At 42.0% G+C, this 21,479-nt stretch overlaps 2 protein-coding genes and 1 long non-coding RNA gene across 3 annotated transcripts; all 3 read left to right on the plus strand.

The window, feature by feature from the left end:
- On the plus strand, positions 193–2,252 carry LOC107616361 (serine/arginine-rich splicing factor 11-like). The gene is made up of 3 exons (XM_016318326.1): positions 193–690; positions 1,516–1,827; positions 2,223–2,252. The coding sequence occupies exons 1-3, from the start codon at positions 193–195 to the stop codon at positions 2,250–2,252; spliced, it is 840 nt and encodes a 279-aa protein (XP_016173812.1).
- Positions 8,256–9,263, plus strand: LOC107617071 (gibberellin-regulated protein 2-like). Its single transcript, XM_016318891.2, has 3 exons — positions 8,256–8,561; positions 8,654–8,720; positions 8,819–9,263. The coding sequence occupies exons 1-3, from the start codon at positions 8,499–8,501 to the stop codon at positions 8,998–9,000; spliced, it is 312 nt and encodes a 103-aa protein (XP_016174377.1). The 5' UTR covers positions 8,256–8,498; the 3' UTR covers positions 9,001–9,263.
- Positions 10,110–10,766, plus strand: LOC110267267. The gene is made up of 2 exons (XR_002354662.1): positions 10,110–10,385; positions 10,483–10,766. It is a non-coding gene; the product is annotated as an uncharacterized LOC110267267 (long non-coding RNA).

Below are 21,479 nucleotides of genomic sequence, written 5' to 3' on the forward strand. Positions count from 1 at the left end.
GAGCGTCCGAGTGTCTTTGCAGGTGGCACCCCCCTCTCCATGCGAAGTGCTCGGGACCTCGCACACCCTGGACCGGGAGACCACGACCAGACGAGCCTCTCCACCATCCCAAGCGTTGACCTCAGGGTCCTGACCCGAACCGTCCGGTAGCCGACCTACCGAACATTGGCGCCGTCTGTGGGGAAATCGTCCATGGATTTCGTGCTGGTCCAAACTGGGACAAGCTCCGAGGTAGCGCCTCCCGTGCTCGGGGGAGGCGCCGTTGCGACGGAAACCCGGCAACAACAGAGGTCGCCCCCAAGGGATGCGACGCAAACTTACGAGAGACGCCCCTTCGGGGGGACAGGTGACAACCACGCCAGGATAATGCAAGAGCTACGCCACAGAATGCAGGACTTAGAGTGCAGGCTAGCAGAGAGAGAGCGCGACCAACGCTCCCCAGAGCGGAGCCCCACCCGTTCCCGTTCAAGGAGCCGCTCGAGGCGCACGCCCAGCCCCCAATACGAGTCGGAGAGCACTGGGGGACGGGTACACCCCAGAAGAAGAAGTCGAGACCCCATCATCTACGCCCGACACGAAAGGCGGCGTGCGTCGAACAGGGGCGACGAGGAGGTGCGCCGCGAGAACGACGAGTCGAGAAGAACTGTCCGAGGACCCATCATAATAGGAGCGACTCCTTTCCACCGTTCCGTACTCGAGGTCCGGCTACCGAAACACTTCGACAAGCCGACAGACATGAAGTATGACGGAACGCAAGACCCCCTGGAACACTTGACGGCCTTTGAGGCCATGATGAACCTAGAAGGAGTGGGAGACGAGGTCAGATGTCGCGTTTTCCCGGTCACCTTAGCGGGCCCGGCAATACGGTGGTTCAACAACCTCCCGCAAGGCTCGGTGACCCAATTCTCCGACATCAGCCACGCCTTCTTGGCTCAATTCACAACTAGGATTGTCAAAGCCAAACACCCAATCAATTTGCTAGGGGTGACACAGAGACTCGGGGAGCCGACCAGGAAGTACCTGGACCGTTTTAATGACGAGTGCTTGGAAATTGACGGTCTGACGGACTCGGTGGCAAGTTTGTGCTTGACGAACGGGCTCTCGAATGAGGACTTCAGGAAACACCTCACCACAAAGCCCGTCTGGACAATGCAAGAGATCCAGTGCGTGGCCAAAGAATACATCAATGACGAGGAAGTCAGCCGGGTTGTGGCTGCCAATAAACAGCAGCCCGCCTACAACCAAGCCCGGCACTTTGAAGACAGAGAAAGACCAAAGGAGCACGCCAGGGACGGCGGTCCGAGTAAACCACCCAAACCGTTCTCCCGAGTTGGGAAGTTCACCAACTATACCCCCCTCACGGCATCAATCACTGAAGTTTACCAACAGATAGCAGAAAAGGGGATACTGTCGAAGCCCCGACCACTGAAGGACAGGACGGGAGGAAACAAGAACCTCTACTGCGAGTATCACAAGGGTTACGGGCACAAGACCCAAGACTGCTTTGACCTAAAGGATGCCCTCGAGCAAGCTATCAGGGACGGCAAACTCGCCGACTTCTCCCACCTTATAAGGGAACCGAGGAGACGCAACCGGGACAACGACAACGAGGACAGATCCCGACCAACAAGACGGCGCCAGGAGCCAGAGGGTGACGACCACGGTCTCACGGTGGTAAACGTGGTGACGGCCAGGAATACCGCCCCGAGGTCAAAATCGGCGCAAAAAAAAGATGCCAAGGTCCTAGCGGTCTCCACCTCATCTGTTAGAAGTCTCAAGGGTCTCCCACCTATCTCTTTCGGCCCGGAGGACCAATGGTTTGACGAGGTGCCGGAAAGTCCGCCCATGGTCATCACGGCTAGGGTCGGAACTAGCCTCGTCAAACGAATCCTGGTAGACACGGGGGCAGACTCAAATATCATGTTTCGAAACGTTTTCGATGCCCTGGGGTTGAGAGATTCCGATCTGACGACCCACCAGCACGGTGTGGTAGGGTTAGGGGACCACTTCATCAAGCCGGACGGAATCATCACGCTCCCGACCTCTGTGGGACAAGGGCAGAGACAGAGAACAGTCATGGCAGACTTTGTAATATTACGAGATTCCACGGCTTATAACATCATCCTAGGGAGAAAGACCATTAACGACCTGGGGGCAGCTATCAGTACGAAACTACTGGTGATGAAGTTCATCACCGATGACGGATCCGTGGGATCCTTCAGGGGCGACTTGGAAACGGCGGTCGCTTGTGACCACGCCAGCCTTTCTCTCAGGAAAAAATCCAAAGAAGCGTCAGGGGTCTTCCTGGCCGACCTGGATGCCAGGGTAGACGACAAACCCAGACCAGAGCCAAAAGGAGACTTGGAAAAGTTCAGAGTCGGCGAGGAGAACGATAAATTCACATTCATAAACAGAAACCTCCCCCATGAGATAAAGGAGCCTTTGATGGAAATGATCAGGGCCAATGCCGACCTCTTTGCCTGGACACCTGCTGACATGCCCGGGATAGATCCCCAGCTCATGTCGCATCACCTGGCCGTTAAGGCAGGAGCCAAACCAGTGGCCCAGAGAAGGAGAAAAATGTCGCAGGAAAGGGCGGAAGAGGTGGCCAAGCAAACAGCCAGCCTCCTAGAAGTGGGATTCATCCGGGAACTGGACTACTCGACTTGGTTGTCGAATGTAGTTCTGGTTAAAAAACACAATGGGAAATGGAAAATGTGTGTGGACTACTCTGACCTCAACAAGGCTTGTCCCAAGGACTGCTACCCCTTGCCTAATATTGATGCACTCGTCGACGCAGCGGCGGGGTACAGGTATCTAAGCTTCATGGATGCCTACTCAGGGTACAATCAGATACCGATGCACCGACCCGACGAGGAAAAAACGGCGTTCATAACGCCAGGGGGCATCTATTGTTACAAGGTAATGCCCTTTGGTTTAAAAAATGCTGGGGCCACATACCAAAGGCTGATGAATAAGATATTCAGCGAACTCATGGGCAAAACAGTAGAAGTCTACGTGGATGACATACTCGCAAAGACCGCACGACCCGACGATCTCCTGAGCGACCTTAACGGCGTTTTCTCGTCCCTCCGGCAACACGGCATGAGGCTTAATCCGCTCAAATGTGCGTTCGCCATGGAGGCCGGAAAGTTCCTGGGTTTCATGATCACCCAAAGAGGAGTGAAAGCCAATCCTGAGAAGTGCCAAGCGATCCTTCAGATGAAGAGTCCGGGTTGCATCAAAGACGTCCAGAGACTTGCCGGAAGATTGACAGCTTTATCCCGTTTCCTCGGCGCATCGGCAGCAAGAGCCCTACCCTTCTTCAATCTAATGAGAAAGGGAATGACATTCGAATGGACCCCAGCGTGCGAAGAGGCATTCAACCACTTCAAGAAAATCTTGGCGGCACCACCAGTTCTCGGGAAACCCAGGGCCGGAGAACCGCTCTACCTCTACCTGTCAGTAACCGAGGAAGCGCTTGCCGCAGTCCTCGTTACAGAAGAAGCAAAGACCCAACAGCCCGTTTACTTCGTGAGCAGGGCACTCCAGGGACCAGAGCTGAGGTACAGCAAACTGGAAAGACTGGCGCTGGCGCTCCTAGTGTCCTCCCGAAGGTTAAGACAATACTTCCAAAGTCACCGTATAGTCGTGAGGACGGATCAGGCGATTCGACAAATACTGCAAAAACCTGACTTGGCTGGTAGGATGATGACCTGGGCCATCGAGCTCTCACAATATGACCTACAGTATGAGCCCCGACATGCAATCAAGGCCCAGGCAATGGCAGACTTTTTGGTGGAGGTAACAGGGGACCCTCCCGAAGAAACGGGCACACGGTGGAGGCTTCATGTGGATGGAGCCTCCAACCAAACGTCCGGAGGAGCAGGGGTCATCTTAGAAAGCCCAGCAGGGGTCATCTATGAGCAATCGACCAAGTTCGAGTTCCTAGTGTCGAACAACCAAGCAGAATATGAGGCTCTCCTGGGCGGACTAATGCTAGCTCGGGAAGTCGGGGCGACGAGGGTCGAAGTATGCAGCGACTCCCAAGTCGTCACCTCGCAGGTAAACGGAAGCTACCAAGCACGGGACCCCCTCCTCCAAAAATACCTGGAAAAGGTTAAGGAAATGACAAGCCAGTTCCAGGAGGTCATCGTCCAGCACGTTCCAAGAGAAAGGAACACACGGGCAGACCCCCTGTCGAAGCTGGCGAGCACAAAGCCAGGATCGGGTAACCGGTCGCTCATCCAAGGCATGGTGAAGGAACCAACGGTCGCCCTCCACACCGAGCCCCCGACTACTACTCGCGGGCATGAGCGAAGCGATCGAGAAAGACCTGATAGAGGAAACAAGGGAGATGGCTCACCTAACAGAAACGGCGCTGAAACAAAGAATAGCCCTGCGTTACAACGCAAAAGTCCTCAAACGAGATTTCGAGGAAAGGGACCTCGTCCTGCGACGCAACGACATCGGCGTCCCGACCCCAGGGGAAGGTAAGCTGGCGGTAAATTGGGAAGGTCCCTACAGGGTAAGGGAGGTACTCGGCAAAGGCGCTTACAAACTCGAAAGGCTCGACGGCAAGGAAATACCCAGAACATGGAACGCAGGTAACCTAAAGAGGTTCTACTCATGATCCACCGGCTCACCGACCAGGGAGCCTAACCAGATAGTTGATATTTGCCCTATCCACATGTTAATTCATCTTGTCTACTTACTTTGACAAATACTTGCCCAGCTGACGATTAATTTTCACTTGTTCAAATTTTTTTTTTTACTTGTTAAAATTTTCTTACTTCACATCTGTTTCACACGACTGATACCTAAAATGGCACCCCGGGATTGATCACCCCGGGAGCCAGACGGGTCATAAGCCCTAACCAATTCGACGACGACGCGACCAAATCGGTCCGAACCGTTGCCAAACGTGAAAACGGCGAGACGGGCACAAGAAATAAGCCCGCCCAGAATAAACGGTAAGACAATAACGGCAACACGACCAGACAACGAAACGAGCGTAAATCATAAAGCAACCAAATGAAGATAACTTATAAAGCGTCAAAATATGGGACGAACAAGCAAATTGTTCAAAACAAACAAACGACAAATACACAAAGTTACAAGGAATCACTTCCTCGGCATATCTACAACCTTGCCATCTTGAATCATTTTGAAGACCCCAATAGTAGGGGTGTCGAAGTCGGGAGCCACAATCTTCATTTGAGCCTTCAAGGCATCCTCAGTCATAGTAATTGCATTCTTTCCCTGATCCTTGGTCGCCTTCAGCTTCTTTTTGAGCCCCTCAACTTCCGACCTAGCGACCTCGGCCAACGAGACAGCTTCGTCACGCTCTTTCTCCAAGGTCGCCACACGACCATGGGCAGAGTTCAGCTGGCCCTCCAAGGTCATCTCCCGCTCGATTAGGCGGGCCACCGACTCGTCCGAAACTTTCAACTTCTCGACAGCAGACGCCGCCTTCTCCTCCGAAACCTTGAGCTTCTCCGTCATTTCGGACAACTGACCTTGGAGCTGCTCAACTTGGACTTTGAAATCATTATTGGCTTTAATGGAGGACTCGAGCTTCCTCCGGAGAGCTTGCATCCCCGACAACTCGAACTCAGCCTTTCGGGCTATTACGGCTCCCCGGAGCAAAGTCCGATATATCCATCTAGCCTGCCCAGCCAGTTCAGTGCCAAGGAAATGTTCCTCCGTCCCGGGAATCAATTGGGAATCTATAAACCTTGTTGCATCAAAATTCCTCTCCATGATACTAAGGGCCCCCTCCGGGCTGGCTGACGACCTCCGCCTCTTGGGGGTGTGAATAAGCTCCACGTCATCATCTTCTTGGTGAGAAGCGGTTGAGTGCCCGCCAGTTGCCTCCTCGGGAATAGGGGAACCCTAATCCCCGATAGGCCTTTTCCCCGCCTTAACGGCCTCTCGAGAAGAAGCCTCACCCTGACCTTCAACCTCCACGGCCGGACCCTCTGACTTCCCGATCTGATCCTCCGCCTCCCCAGCATCCTTCTCCGTTTTCTCGTCGTCACTATCCTCAAAAAAGGTCTTCATCAAGTTTTCAAGTCCGACCACAGTGGCAGACATTTCCACTACAACAAACAACAAACGCGTTAGTCGTCAAAACGGATAAACGAAACAACAGTAAACGCAAAGACAAGCAAACAAGACAACTCACGGATATAGCTCCTGCCGGCCTCCCGTTCACCCATAAGAAGATGAGGGTTCACGGGGTTCTTTTCAAAAATAGCAAAAAGAACGTCAGCTATTTGTTTATCTACAGGCGACAATCTTTTGTACGTCACCTTGATGAAGGAGTTCGACCCCGCCCCGAAACTCCAGTACGTCGGGATAAGGCGCTCCCCCTCTAACGACAACCAAAAGGGGTGACGACCTTTGACGGGGCGAACTTTGAAATACTTGTCTTTGAAGCCATGGTAGGAGTCCTCAAAGAGGCCAAATATCTTCCTACCCTGGGCAGAACGGAAAGAGAGAAACCCCTTCCTCGCCTTTCCCTGCTTGGAAGGGTTGGTAAGGGTAAAGAAGAAGAGAAAGACGTCTACTGATACCGGCAACTCCAGGTACTCGCAAACCATCTCGAAACAGCGGATCGAAGCCCAACTGTTCGGATGGAGCTGAGAAGGGGAAACGGATATCCGGTTGAGGAGCGCCATTTGGAAATCCGAGAACGGTATCCGTACGCCGACTTGTGTGAACATGGATTTATAAAACCAAATCCAATCGGGGACCCGAGGAGAATGGAAGTTGAGCTCATAAATACGCTCGCGGGGGGCAGGAACGGAGACCTCATAGTTGGCTTCCTCGTCCGTCCCACCGCACAAGTGGCCGGCTTGCCGGAACTCGGTCAACTCTTCCAAACTCATTTGGTTGGGCGACTCCTTTATATCGTCAGTCACCCAAGCATATGGGTCGTAAGCCGCACCAGATCCAGAAGACCGGGAGACAACGCGAGGCATACCTACAGCGGGGTACCACTCCGTTAGTCTATGAGGTCGGGAGCCCGAAAAAACTCAGAAACTACACCTTAAAAAACTACGCCTACCACATAAACCACCCAAAAACCTATCCTAGAATGGTACCCCTCCCCTAACTCACCTACCCCAACATTGAAAAGCCTTTCGGCAAAAATAAACTAGCCATGCAACAAACACAAGCAGCAATCGCACAGCAGCAGGACATAGCACAGATACCAAAGGATAGAGACCAAAAAATTACCTGGGATGATGAAAGAAACTTGGGCTGAAAGTTGAAACAGGAGGGAGTTCGCAATAGAAGCTTTGGATGTTAGGGAGAGAAGGAGTTGGAAATAGCAAGAGTGGGAGGTGAATAGGGAGAAAACTGTTTAAAAACCACCGCCAGAAGCGCGAAAGGAAGCAGGGGCAAGATAGTCTTTGCGCGCAGGTTTTTTCGAATCATTATGAGCATTAAATGCCCAGCGCGAAGAACGAAACGGCAAACGGATGCCACAGCAGACCAAGAGACACGCGCACAAGAGACGCGTCTCTCCCACGGTCAGCCGACCCGACGACAACGCACGAACGAAGACATCACGCGCCACCAATGGCCCTCATGGCCATCGCTAACGCGTCGGGGGCACTGTTACGGCCTGACCCAAATTCACGCGGGTCAACCCGACCCAAGTTCCATCCGGCCCAGCAATGCGCCCTCCACCCGACCCGGACACGCGCCCCGTACGGCTTGCATACAGCTGTGGGACAGCGTCCTGGAGGGTATGGGCCTGTCCATTTGAGGGGCCCACTACTGACATGTATATAAGGGGGAGACTGGCTCTCCCCCCGAGGTACGTCACATTCTTACACCACCTCCCTTCCGCCTGCACATATTCTGACAAGGGCGTCGGAGTGTCTTTGCAGGTGGCACCCCTCCTCTACATACGAAGTGCTCGGGACCTCGCACACCCGGGACCAGGAATTTAAATAAATTTTAATTATTTTATTTATCGATTTATGTAATTTGTAGTATATTTATTAATTTATATTGTTTTATATATTGTTGAGTTTGAGTTTATCTTTTTTAAACGAGATAAAGTACATTTTGTATTGCGGCATATTATAGTATTATTTATATATGTGATACTTGAGAATTGACGCATTACTTATCTTATTTACACGCTTCAAATTCAAGTCGTTTATAATATAAACGAGATACGCATAAATTTATTTAGTAGACAAATTTAAACAGCTATAAGTGGATCTGAAAAGCATTAGTCTTCACAAATATTTGACTCCTTCTTCTCAATGATTTCCATCACAGTTGGAAAAGTTTCAAAGTAGACACACAAACACAACATGATGCATATGAATAGGGCTCTTTGTTTGAACGATGTTGCTAACCATATATCCTAAAATAAATCACCCTTCTTCTCCATATAAATAACTCATCATGGATTCAATCTTTTCTCATCCCACAATTGTCTGTGTCACCTAAGAAAGCTAAGTAGGCAAGCAATGGCATCCACCAGAACTACCACACTAGTGTTGTTCATTATCTGCTTGATCTTTATACAAGAGGTAAATTAATTAAGTTCCAATTTTAATTTTAATTTCTTTAATTTTCACACTATGTTATTCATTACATGAATTGATTTTCATCTTGTGATCAGTTGGAGATCCATGGGTTGGAGATCCATGGTGAAAATCAGGACATGGCAGCAGCTCACCAACATATAGGTAAGTAATTAAGCAAAACTTGTGTCATGAATGTATGGTTAGGTATGAAAAGTGATTAAGAGTGAATTAATGACTAATTAGTAATATGATTGGTGCAGATTGTGGTGGAAAGTGCGGGCACAGATGCAGTAAGGCAGGAAGGCCAAAAATATGCATGAGGGCATGCAAGACGTGCTGCCAGAGGTGTAATTGCGTGCCACCTGGCACCGCCGGCAACCAAAACGCCTGTCCTTGTTACGCCTCTCTCACCACCCATGGAGGAAAACTGAAGTGCCCTTAAATGCGAATCATCATTCATGAGTTCAATATTCTTCTATGTGCAAGCATGCAGCTATCAAGACAATAATATAATGCAAAGTTTATGGAAGGGAAAAACAAACAAGACTAGTTAAGCACATAGCTCGTGGATTACTCTTAAGATCTGATGAAAAATTAAGTGGGTTAATCGTCTTAATCATCACAGGGCAAGTAAATGTATGAGAATATGGTGATAAGTTGAGAAGGACATTGGTCCCAAGTTACGGTTTTATTTTATGTCGATTGATACGCATAATGTTATTGCATTTAACAGGGAGTGGTCCAGGTAAAGAAAAAATTGGATGGTTTTTAACTACTCTTATACGGAGATCACACTGCATTTCTTTAAGTGTTGAAAAAATTGGAGAGAATCTATTTCCTATTTATCATAAATACAAATATCTTAGAATGGTGATTTTTATCTTATTTTTAACTACTCTTATACACTTATTAAAGTTTAATTTGGTAAAGTTTTTACTTTTTAAAAGTTGTAGTATTTATGTTTGATAAATCAAATTAAAAATTACTTTTAATAAACACAAGTAACAACAATTGTATTTAGTAAAGTAGTTTTTAAAATTTAAAAATATTATAATAGACATAAATGCAAGCATTAAATTTAAAAATTAGTTAATATATTAGGTTATATTAGACTTTTAAATTTTAAAAAGCATAAACCAACTTTAAAAAGCTCTATCTTATGTGCTTTTAAAAGTATTCCGATCTTTTAAAAGCTGCAAGCACAAGCATATGGTCTTTTTTATTTACCAAACCCAAAAAAGTACTTGAACTTTTAAAAAACACAAACACCTCTTCAAAAAACTTTACCAAACTAAATCTAAATGTTTAATCCCAAAATAACCGGACCATTCTATTCTTTTCTGTTTCTTTCAATTACTCATCACTCTTTTTCATCAAAACGGGAGAATTAGCCAAGAATACCAAAACAAATCTTTTCCAACCAAACTAAAAATCAATTGTTCTTTATCTTCTCCAATTTCCCTAATCATTCGTCCCCTCCTTCTGAAGCAAAGCAAAACATATCAAAAAAATAAAAAATTAATCGTTCTTCATCTTCTCAAATTCCCCTAATCATTCTTACCCCTTCTGAAGCAAAGCATTGAAAGCCCCAAACCAAAACAGCAAAACCCTAGCCCTAGGTTCTTTGCCGCGGCCGTCTCCAGGTTCTCAGCGCTTCCGCTTCTTCCTCTTCCCCCTTTCCAGAACCCAGGTAGCTCGGCACGTCGTCTCCATCCTCGCTGGCTTCTCTGTCCGTGGCTTGGACCAGCTCGCCTTCGGGTCACACCGGTTGGCATCGTCTCTGCTCTCGCCGTCGTCTTGTCAGTTGCCGTCGTGTCTCCGTTGAAGGTTAGTGGCCCTGCTCTGACAAAAAATGCATGTTTCAAAGAAACGATTGGTAAAAAGCGTTTCGGTTACAGAGATTGCGATGCTTTTCATGATGCAGGTATATATATCTTGGGCTATTCGACAGCGAAGTAGAAGCTGCAAGGTCCTAGTGAAACTTGATAACAGTCTCATAATTATTCTTTTGCTGGTGTAATTGCTAATAAGTGCAAAGTTGTTTGCCAAATCTATTCACAGTTTGTTCTAAGTTAATTGTAAACTTTAGTTTGTGCTCAAATGACAATTTTTTTTATGACTTGTATTTATAGTGGACCGTGGAAGTTGATCCAAAATTTCATGAGATCATCTATTATGGGGAATATATATTTTTCTTTGTTTTCCTGATATCATAGTGTTGTTCTTGAACTATTATTAGGTCACATAAACATTTAATTTAGGGGGTCAGAAAATGACATAATTATTTGGTGAAAAAAAAAACTGGATTCTCTATGCTATTTGAAGTTCATATATATCATCCGTAAAATTGTCTTATTAATATCTCCAACTTGGGGTAACTCATGGTATGTAGTAGTGGTTTTCGTGTTACTATACTTGTTGATACAAGTTTATATGAAAATAGCATGTTCACTGCATCCTTTACCTATTCTGACAGAATCAGAGGAACCAAAGAAAAAGTAAAAACGTCAGAAGGGGAGAAATCAGGTTTTCTTGCACCTCTTCAACTATCTGATGCCCTTGTAAATTTTCTTGGTACTGGAGAAAGTGAGTTATCAAGAGCTGAGGTTATAAAAAGAATATGGGATTACATAAAAGGAAACAACCTTCAGCTATGTCACTTCTTTAAGTTGTTCACTAGCCGCATACATTGTTTAATTAAAGCTCTAATGATCTCTCCTTTAAATAGCCATTTCAAAAGCTTGAAAAGACGAATTCAAACCATCTTACATTTTTGGCTGCATAACATAATATTAGCTACATCAAAGTTATCATAGCCATTTCAAATGGCACACCTCAAGCAATGCAATGTTCAGATTTCTAAATAGCTTGTGCCATATGCAGTGTTGTGGACTTAAGATGCAGAATTGTGTTTCAAGTTTGATGTAAACCAAAGGCCTCTGACTTCTCTTATTTAATCAAGTCAATCAGTGCTGTTTGACTTTATCATATTCTTCTACTAATGATTCAAATAAACTTCTTGTTACAGCCTTTAGAGCCTAGAATTTGATAACAAATTCAATAGGTATAGTCATTGTGACCCATGAATCAGTTGGCCAGAACTTCTACCATGCATTTGCAATGTCAATGCAAGATTCATCATTTCATTGAACTTAAGATTTACAAATAATTTTGATTTCTTTTTTCTTTTCAAATCCAATCACACTTAAGCTGCATGTCCATACTTAATGTAGCTTTGTTCAATTTTAATGTTTAATTCATATTGATGAGTTTGGAAAACTCTATATTTAATTTGATGATGAACAAACATTATTAAAACAATTAATTACAAAATTATTAATTTGATCTTAATTCATACTTGCTTAATTAATAATTTTGTTGGTGCAGATTTTGCAACTGGGCCAAAAAGAAAAAAAAATTGGTGCAAGCCCATATACATTCAGCCTTGATGTTAAATTGATGTGACTATGTTGGCTGAAACAAAGTTTTGCTAATTAGGCTGATATCTTGATCAACAAAACCCAGTAAAATCAGCCTTGTGCAAAACTACTTTATATTGGCTAAATTTCTTTGTTATTTGGGCCAGAACTCAATCATTACTAAGAGCCCAAATTATTTTGCTTGCTTGGTCCGAAACCAATTTCGAGAGAAAGTAAATGTATTGCTTCTTGCTTCCAACGGAATCCATTTCTATCATGTGGTGGAATTCAAATTTTATTAAGAGTAAAGTATCATTTTTTTCCCCAACGTTTGGAGTAAGTCCCAAAGTTGTCCTTAAGGTTTCAATCGTCCTATTTAAGTTCCTAACGTTTCAAAACTGACTCAATGTTGTCCTGCAGTTAGGGATCCATTAACAAAATTGATGGCGGGACAAAATTGAGACGATTTTGAAACGTTAGGGACTTAAATAGGACGAAAACATTGGGGACAAAAATGATACATAGAAATAAATTTTAATTTTATCCTTCAATAATATCAATTTTTTACTATACATAGTATTCAATTATTTTTTAATCAAATCTAAGTAAATTACACTTAATCATATTACTTTGATTTTAAATAAATTAATTTTTTTTATAATTTTATTCTTAAAGATTTTTAGTTATCATGAAATATTTGTAGAATGACTAGTATATAAACTTGCAGAAAAGAAAAATATAATATATATACAATAAAATATAAATTATACCTTTTGTCTCTAATGTATCAAAATTCTTTAAAATTATAAAAAAATAAATTTATTTAAAATGAAAGTAATGTGATTAAGTGTAATTTATTTAGATGTAATTAAAAAATAATTGAATACTATGTACAGTAAAAAATTAATATTATTGAAAGATAAAATTAAATTAAAATTTATTTTTATGTATCATTTTTGTTCCTAATATTTTTGTCCTATTTAGGTCCCTAACGTTTCAAAATCGTCTCAATTTTGTCCCGCCGTCAATTCTGTTAACGGATTCCTAATGGCAGGACAACATTGAGTCAATTTTGAAACGTTAGGGACTTAAATAGGACGATTAAAACGTTAGGGACAACTTTGGGACTTACCCCAAACGTTGGGGATAAAATCGATACTTTACTCTTTTATTAAAGAGAAGTTAATACATGCATTGGAAACATGAGAGAGAGTTAGCTTTTGATTTGATGGACATCATCAAGCTACACGCTACCTAAAGCAAGGGAAGTGGAAATTTTAATTTATTTTATCACATTCATTAATTATTGTCAAAGTTTCTCTTTCTGCTCTCTCATCTTTCTTCTTCTTCGGTCATATCACAGAATAAACCATGGAAGCTATGGCTAGCTACCGAAAAGAAGAAGAAGCACGCTACAAGACCATCACAATTATGGCAAGAAAAAGAAAATAAAAAGTATGTTGTGGCTGAGATTCTCATCACTTATGGTAAGATTTGGTGAAGAGATCTGAGCTTCTCCATACCAAAAATGGAAGAAGAAGATTTTGGTCAGTAGAGAAAGATCCTTGGAGGGATAGCTTGTCTCTGATTTTGTTCAACCACCACAGGATGTAGCTACAGTGGCTACGTGATGGAGGAGGCAGAAGTTGGAGCAGATGAAGCTGTCATCATCATGAAGCATCAAGGGCTAGGAGTCCATCTTGGAGAGCAAGGCAAGATGGAGGGTTCGGATTGATAAAGTTTGGTGACCAAGGAAGGACTAGAGGTAATTGCATGTTGGGTTTTGCATTGGTTATCTCTTCTCTCTCTCTGGCCGAACCGGTTCTGGTTTGAAGAAGAAGAAGATTAGCTTGGTTTGTTTGGTTTCAACCGTGGAGGCTTCTCCCTATAAGTAAGGGTGAACAGCCAGGGCTTGAAGCAAGGAGTGAGAGTGCAAGGCACAGAGTTCTCATAGCTACCTAAGCTAACAGAAGTTCTTCTCCTTCAATATTTTCTGTTTTGTAATTTTTCTGTTTAATTTTGTCTGTCTTGAGTCTCATGGAAAAAGGCAAACAGTGAGGTTTATAAGAAAAAGCCATAGAGCGAAAAAAGACAGAGCGTGTAAAATTAAAAGAAAAAGCCATAGATGTCCTTAGAGGTCCTTTGTACATCTTTGTTGTGTTTCATGATTCTGTAGGAATCCCCTTGCAAGTTGGGTTAGCACTTAGCAGTTGGAAAGCTTGGCAGTGACCAAGCCAAGTTCAGGATTGGGGTTTAGATTCTGGACTTGTCCCGGATAGGAAGGGTAGTCCTAGGGAGAATTGGTGTTTGTAATCAAGAATGATTATAGTGAAATTCCATCATTGTTGTGATGGAGACTTGATGCAGGCTGCCTTACACTTAGCAGCTGAACTAGGATATATCTTGGTGTAATTCTCTCTCTCTTCTACTCAATTTCTGATTCTGCTGCCCAGGAGATAAAACCGAAAAATATCTCGTGCCGGGTGACGAGATAAAAAGAAAAGTCTTGTGGTTGGGTACGAGACAAAAATAAAAAAAAGTCTCCAGAAATTGTCTCAAAGACCAGCACGTGTTTGAAGTGAAAAAAGGGGCTAAGATTCAACCTCCCTTCTCTTAGCCATTGAAAACCATCAATTGGTATCAGAGCTTGGTCTCAAGAGATCAAGCTTTGTAGCTTGGAGAAAAGATCCAGATGGCAGAAAACAGTGGCTCAACTCTGGTATCCTACAATCTGACAAAAGGACAGTCAAGCAACAGACCTCCTCTTTTCAATGGGAAAAATTACACCTATTGGAAGGAGAGGATGAAGATCTTTGTGCAAGCAGTGGATTACCGACTCTGGAAAATTATCTTGGAAGGTCCTCAGTTTCCAACCACTACAAGTGCTGAATGAGTAATCTCACTCAAACCAGAAGCAAGCTGGACCGAAGAAGACAGAAAGAAGGTGGAGCTCAATGCCAAGGCTATCAACTTGCTCAACTGTGCTATCAGCTTTGAGGAGTACCGACGGGTATCACGATGCACAACGGTAAAGGAAATCTGGGACAAACTTCAAATCACTCATGAAGGAACCACCATAGTAAAGAAGACAAGGATAGACATGTTGAACAGAGAATATGAAATGTTCTCAATGAAGGAAGGAGAATCAATAGATGAAATATTTGAAAGATTCAACATCATCATTGTTGGCTTGGATGCTATGGGAATTACGTATCCTGATTCTGTGCTTGTGAGGAGAGTTCTAAGATGTCTTACTAAAGAGTGGGAAACAAAAGCTTTAATCATATCTGAGAGTAGTGGTCTAGATTCCATGACATATGATGACTTGAGAGGAAACCTACTTGCTTTTGAAAACACTTACTTGAAAAAAGATTCAAAAAAGAAAGGAATTGCTTTTACATCTGTTACTAACCCCCTGGATGATGAATCCAGTGATAATTCCTCTGAAAATGAATTTGTGTTGTTTGCAAAAAAATTCAGAAAAATGGTGAAGTTCAAGGAGAGAAGCAAGGGAAGCAGCTCTAGGAAATAAAGGAAAGATCTCAGCAAGGTGATATGTTACAACTACAAAGAAACTGGGCATTTCAAGTCTGATTGCCCTAAGATGAAGAAAGAAGAGAAGCCAAAGAAGGGAAAGAAGAAAGGTCTGATGGCTTCTTGGGAGGACTTGAAATATGATTCTGAAGATGATGAAGAATCCGAAACCAAGTCTCAACCATGCCTTATGGCAGACCACATTGAACAGGTAGTCACTTATAACCCTGACACTGAAGCACTTCATCTTATGATAGACCACCTTTCTGAAAAAATTAGATGCTTCTTGCTGGATAATCAAGAACTTGAACAACAAATCACCATTCTTAAAGCAGAAAATGGTTTTCTTAAAGAAAAACTAAAGGAGGCCGAAACTGCTATTGATCTTGTTGAAGAAAACAAGTAGCTAAAAGCCCAACTTAGGAGCTGTGAAAGTGATCATTCTGTTGTTGCATATGTAAACTGTTTTAAGGAAAATGAAGAGTTGCTTAAAGAGGTCAAAAGGCTTAAGGAAGACTTAGCCAAGTTCACTCAAAGTTCTTAAAATTTAAATTAAATCTTGTCTAGTCAAAAACCTCTTTATGATAAAGCTGGCTTGGGGTTCTATAAATCTGTTGAGAAACCTTATTTTGAAAACATTGCCTCATCTTCTAATGATACAAGGTTTCAAAACCCAACAAGCTTTAACAAAACAGCAACTCCAAGATTTTGTAGACTATGTAACCGAAATGGACACTTTCCCATTCAATGCTTTTTTGGTGAAAGAATGATTGGTGATAAAATTTACAAAGTTGTTTTTGATTATAATGGACTAGGACATAAGAGATGGTTTAACGTGAAAGGATCCAAGAAGATTTGGATACCTAAGGTCACTTGAGCTTGTTTTGTAGGTATGCCTAGCATCCAAACGGAAGGAGAATATGTGGTACATGGACAGCGGATGCTCTAGGCACATGACCGGAAAGACAACCTTCTTCATAAAGCTTGATGAGTATGATGGAGGACTTGTCACTTTCGGTGATGATGGTAAAGGAAAGATAGTGGCCGTTGGGAAAGTTGGTAAAAGCTTTTCATCTTGTATAAATGATATTCTTCTTGTAAATAGTTTGAAACATAATTTAGTTAGTGTAAGCCAATTGTGTGATCTAGGATTTGAAGTTGTTTTTAGAAAGTTTATGTGTTTGGTTATTTGTGAAAAAATTGGGGATATTTTATTTGAGGCTAAAAGGTGCAATAATTGTATGGATTGACTCTTGAGGACTTGAAAGAACAAAATGTAACATGTTTTACTTCTCTTGAATCTGAAAAATGACTATGGCATAGAAAGTTAGGTCATGCTAGCATGTACCAAATTTAAGCTAGTCAAGAAAAATTTGGTTAGAGGAATTCCAAATATCAAATTTGATAAGGATCTTACTTGTGATGCTTACCAATTGGGCAAACAAGTAAAATCCTCTTTTAAATCAAAAGATGGAATCTCAAATAAAAGGCCATTAGAGATGTTACACATTAATCTTTTTGGTCCAACAAGAACTCAAAGTTTAGGAGGTAAACACTATGGTCTTGTGGTGGTAGATGATTACTCTAGATTTGGTTGGGTACTTTTTCTTGCTCATAAAAATGATGCTTTTCATGCTTTCTCAACCCTTTGTAAGAAAATTCAGAATGAAAAAGATTTAAAAATTGCCCATTTGAGAAGTGATCACGGAAGAGAATTTGAAAACCAAGACTTTGAAAAATTCTGTGATGACTTTGGAATTGTTCATAACTTTTCATGCCCTAGAACCCCTCAACAAAATGGGGTGGTTGAGAGAAGGAATAGAGGCCTTCAAGAGATGACTAGGGCCATGCTTTGTGAGAATGAGATTCTAAAATTTCTTTGGGCTGAAGCTGTAAATACAGCTTGTTACATTTTGAATAGGACCATTATTAGAAAAAGGTTGAAAAAAAACTCCCTATGAGCTATGGAAAGGAACCCCTCCAAATCTTAAGTATTTCCATGTTTTTGGATGTAAATGCTTTGTACTTAACAATAAAGAAAACCTTGGCAAATTTGATCCAAAATCCTATGAAAGGATGTTTGTTGGATACTCCACCACTAGCAAGGCCTATAGGATTTATCTCAAAGAACATAGGACTATAGAGGAATCCATACATGTCTCTTTTTGTGATTCTAATTCAATTTCCAGTGCTGTGATTGAAGATGATACAGATTGTGAGGATGTTGTCAATAAAGAAACCAGTGAAGAAAATCCCAAGTCTACTCAAAATAAAGAATCTGCGAGTCCAATTTTGTCTCATCAGATTGGAGGAGACATTTCCATTTTGTCTCCTGAGCCAGCAAGAGAAACTGAAACAGTGAGACCCACAGAAGCTCATCAAAGCTCAACACCACTCCGGAAGCCTAGAGAATGGAAGTCCATGAGGGGTTATCCTCATGACTTTATCATTGGTGATCCCTCTCAAGGTGTAACAACAAGATCCTCAACCAAAAGACAATCCGAACCAAGCAATTTTTCCCTCTTGTCACAAATGGAGCCCAACAATGTAAAACAAGCTCTTGAAGATCCATCATGGGTCAAAGAAATGCAAGAAGAGCTTGCTCAATTCGACAAGAATGAGGTTTGGACACTAGTACCTCATCCGGATGGTAAGAAAGTTACGGGTACTAAGTGGGTGTTCAAAAATAAATTAGGTGAGGATGGAAAAGTTATTCGTAACAAGGCTAGATTAGTGGCCCAAGGTTACGATCAAGAAGAGGGTATAGATTTTGATGAGTCTTTTGCTCTGGTAGCTAGAATGGAAGCAATTAGGTTGCTTCTTGCCTATGCTGCCCATAAGGGTTTTAAAATGTTTCAAATGGATGTGAAATGTGCTTTTCTTAATAGCTTTATCGATAGAGAAGTGTTTGTGGCACAACCCCCCGATTTTGAAGATAAAGAATTTCCAAACCATGTTTTCAAACTCTCAAAGGCTCTTTATGGCCTTAGACAAGCTCCAAGAGCTTGGTATGAAAGACTTAGTGCCTTCTTGTTGGAAAATAAATTTCAAAGGGGTACCACCGACACTACTTTATTCATTAAGGCATCTAATGATGATATCCTCCTAGTTCAAGTTTATGTGGATGACATTATGTTTGGATCGGCCAATGAGTCCTTGTGTGAAGAGTTTGGAAAACTCATGACTAGTGAGTTTGAGATGAGTTTAATGGGAGAGCTAACTTTTTTTCTTGGCCTCCAAATTAAACAAACTCCTAGTGGTACCTTTATTCACTAAGGAAAGTATGCAAAAGAACTTATCAAAAAATTTGGCTTAGAAAGTTCCAAACCAATGGGAACACCATTGCACCCAAACACAAAACTTGAAAAGGATGATGATGGCAAATATGTGGATGAAACAAGGTATAGAGGAATGACAGGTTCACTCATGTACCTTACCTCCTCTAGACCGGATATTGTTCAAAGTGTGGGTGTATGCTCAAGGTTTCAATCTCACCTAAAAGAATCCCATCTTTTAGTCGTTAAGCGCATCATTAGATACATTAAGGGAACTAGTGATTATGGCTTGTGGTATCCAAAATCTGATGATTTTTGTGCAGTAAATTTTTGTGATGCAGATTATGCGGGAGATAGGGTGGATAGACGGAGCACATCCGGCATGTGTTGCTTCCTTGGAAGCTCACTCAACATGTGATCAAGCAAAAAACAAGCCACAATGGCTCTATCCACAGCTGAAGCTGAATATATTTCTGTATCTGCATGTTGTTCACAACTAATTTGGTTAAAAACGCAGTTGGAAGATTACAAATTAAAGATCAATAGTATACTCTTATTTTGTGATAATATGATTGCTATAAACATTTCAAAAAATTCTATTCTGCACTCAAGAACCAAGCACATTGAAATTAAATATCATTTTATTAGAGAACATGTGCAAAAGGGTACTATTGATATTCAATTTGTAAAATTTGAAGACCAACTTGCTGACATTTTTACAAAACCCCTCTGTGAAGACAGATTTTACACTTTGAGAAAAAGTTTGGGAATGATAGATTTAAGCTCTATTGATAACTTGTAAAATTTTTGATTCTATTCAGTTTTATCTCATAGAAAAGCAGGAGATAAAAATCAGGATGTGTTGAAGAGGGCTATGATCAAGGGGGAGACTACGCAGACATTAATTTTTTTGGGCCCCACTGATGCGTGAGCATCTTTCCTATCTTTTCCTAGTGAATTTGTATTTAAATTGTTGAGTTTAATCAAGAATTAATTATCTTTTAGCCACTATGGATGCTACTTTGAGTCTTGTGCAATTCTATTTATTTTAGGTAGCATTCAGCTGGATTTGATGGAGTTTCTGTAGAAGAAGAGATGAAGGTGAATGATGCTGTCAACTCTGACCTCTCTGCACTCAAACCTAGATAACTCGAGCTACAAAGGTCCAATGGACGTGATTTCAGTGGCTTTGGAAAGCTAACTTTCAGAGATTTCCAACGATATATAATAGTCCATACTTCTTTTTTGAACTCGCTGCCAAGGCTGCGCCTAACTTGAGATTTCTCAAGTTAGGCGCAAGACACAACAACAATACGCGAGATTAGTCTTGCCCACTTCAAGTTAGGCGCACTAAAGCCCAAGTTAGGCGCAGCTTCACTCCAATTCATGCTGCCAAGCCCAAGTTAGGCGTAGATCCTAGTGAAGCCAAGTGGTCCCCATCCATCAATTGAAGATTTGCTGATTGCTATATTAATTCTTATTTAAATTCAAATTTTAAAAATAAGAAAAGATATTATTTTAGTTTTAAAGATAGACTTTAAATTTATTAGGATTAGTTATAAAAGGGGGAAACTTTCCTTCCCTAGGGGATTCAGATCCATCAGATTGGAACTCAGTATATTTTACCTGAATCCTTATTTTCTCTTTTCCATGAGCAACTAAACCTCCATTGTTAAGGTTAGGAGCTCTATCTATTGTATGGATTGATTTTATTGTTTCTCTATTTTAATTCATGTCTTGATTTATATTTAGAATTGTTTTCGTTCTTTATTTTATGAATTTGGGTGGAACGGAAGTATGACCCTCTTTCTATTTGAGTTCTTGTATAACTTGGAAAAGCTCTTTACTTGAACAACAGCTTGAAAACAAATTCTCCTAAAATTTAATTATCTGGATTTAACGGGATACGTGACATATAATTCTTTTATTTTTGGGTAATTAGAGTTTTTGTGGCATATAAACTGGAATTTGATCATCACCCTCTAATTGGAATTAATTGACTAAGGAATTGGCTGTTGATGAATTTTAGAGGAGACTAGGAAGGTCTAAGGAATTAGGGTCTAGTCACATGTAGTTTGCCATGAATTAAATCTTGCATGATTAAAATAGTTAATAAGAAAAGTCAATCCGGAAAATAGATAACTCTGAAGCCTTAACTATCTTCTCCATATTTTTCCTAAAGTATTTACTTGCCTTTCTTCAATATTCTTTATATTGTTTAATGTCTTTTATATTGCATCTCAATACCATTTTCTATTTGTCTAACTAAGCCTATCAAATACTATTGTTGCTTAATCCATCAATCCTCGTGGGATCGACCCTTACTCACGTAAGGTATTACTTGGTACGACCCGGTGCACTTGCCGGTTAGTTTGTAGGTTATAAATTCTGCACCACCCACCAAACTTCTTTGAATCCACTCTGACCGTTTTGTTAGTTTCTCTTTGTGTAAATCACAATCACTTTTTGTTGTCTTATCAAATCTTGTTGGAAGAGGTTATTGTCAAATCAAATATTTTCCCTCTTCTCATCCCTTGATTCTAGGAAACCACTTTTCAGTTTTCATTTCAAATAAAAGGAAACTCCACTGGTTAATAACCGCCCATTTATGAGTATTAACTCCCTCCAATTCTCTCTCCACTCCACATTTAATGCGTCCCTAACCTCCCTCTTCTCTCCACTCAATTCGGTTC

Source organism: Arachis ipaensis, chromosome B09 (assembly GCF_000816755.2).
Source record: "Arachis ipaensis cultivar K30076 chromosome B09, Araip1.1, whole genome shotgun sequence".
NCBI lineage: Eukaryota > Viridiplantae > Streptophyta > Magnoliopsida > Fabales > Fabaceae > Arachis > Arachis ipaensis.

Bases quoted from the DNA above. Each gene is read 5' to 3' on its own strand.
- LOC107617071 (XM_016318891.2), top strand. From the start codon at position 8,499: ATGGCATCCACCAGAACTACCACACTAGTGTTGTTCATTATCTGCTTG. The intron at 8,562-8,653 runs GTAAATTAATTA...TCTTGTGATCAG, and splicing joins GCTTGATCTTTATACAAGAG to TTGGAGATCCATGGGTTGGA. The intron at 8,721-8,818 runs GTAAGTAATTAA...TGATTGGTGCAG, and splicing joins AGCAGCTCACCAACATATAG to ATTGTGGTGGAAAGTGCGGG.
- LOC107616361 (XM_016318326.1), top strand. From the start codon at position 193: ATGGATTTCGTGCTGGTCCAAACTGGGACAAGCTCCGAGGTAGCGCCT. The intron at 691-1,515 runs GTACTCGAGGTC...TTTGACCTAAAG, and splicing joins CGACTCCTTTCCACCGTTCC to GATGCCCTCGAGCAAGCTAT. The intron at 1,828-2,222 runs GTGCCGGAAAGT...GGGATCCTTCAG, and splicing joins AGGACCAATGGTTTGACGAG to GGGCGACTTGGAAACGGCGG.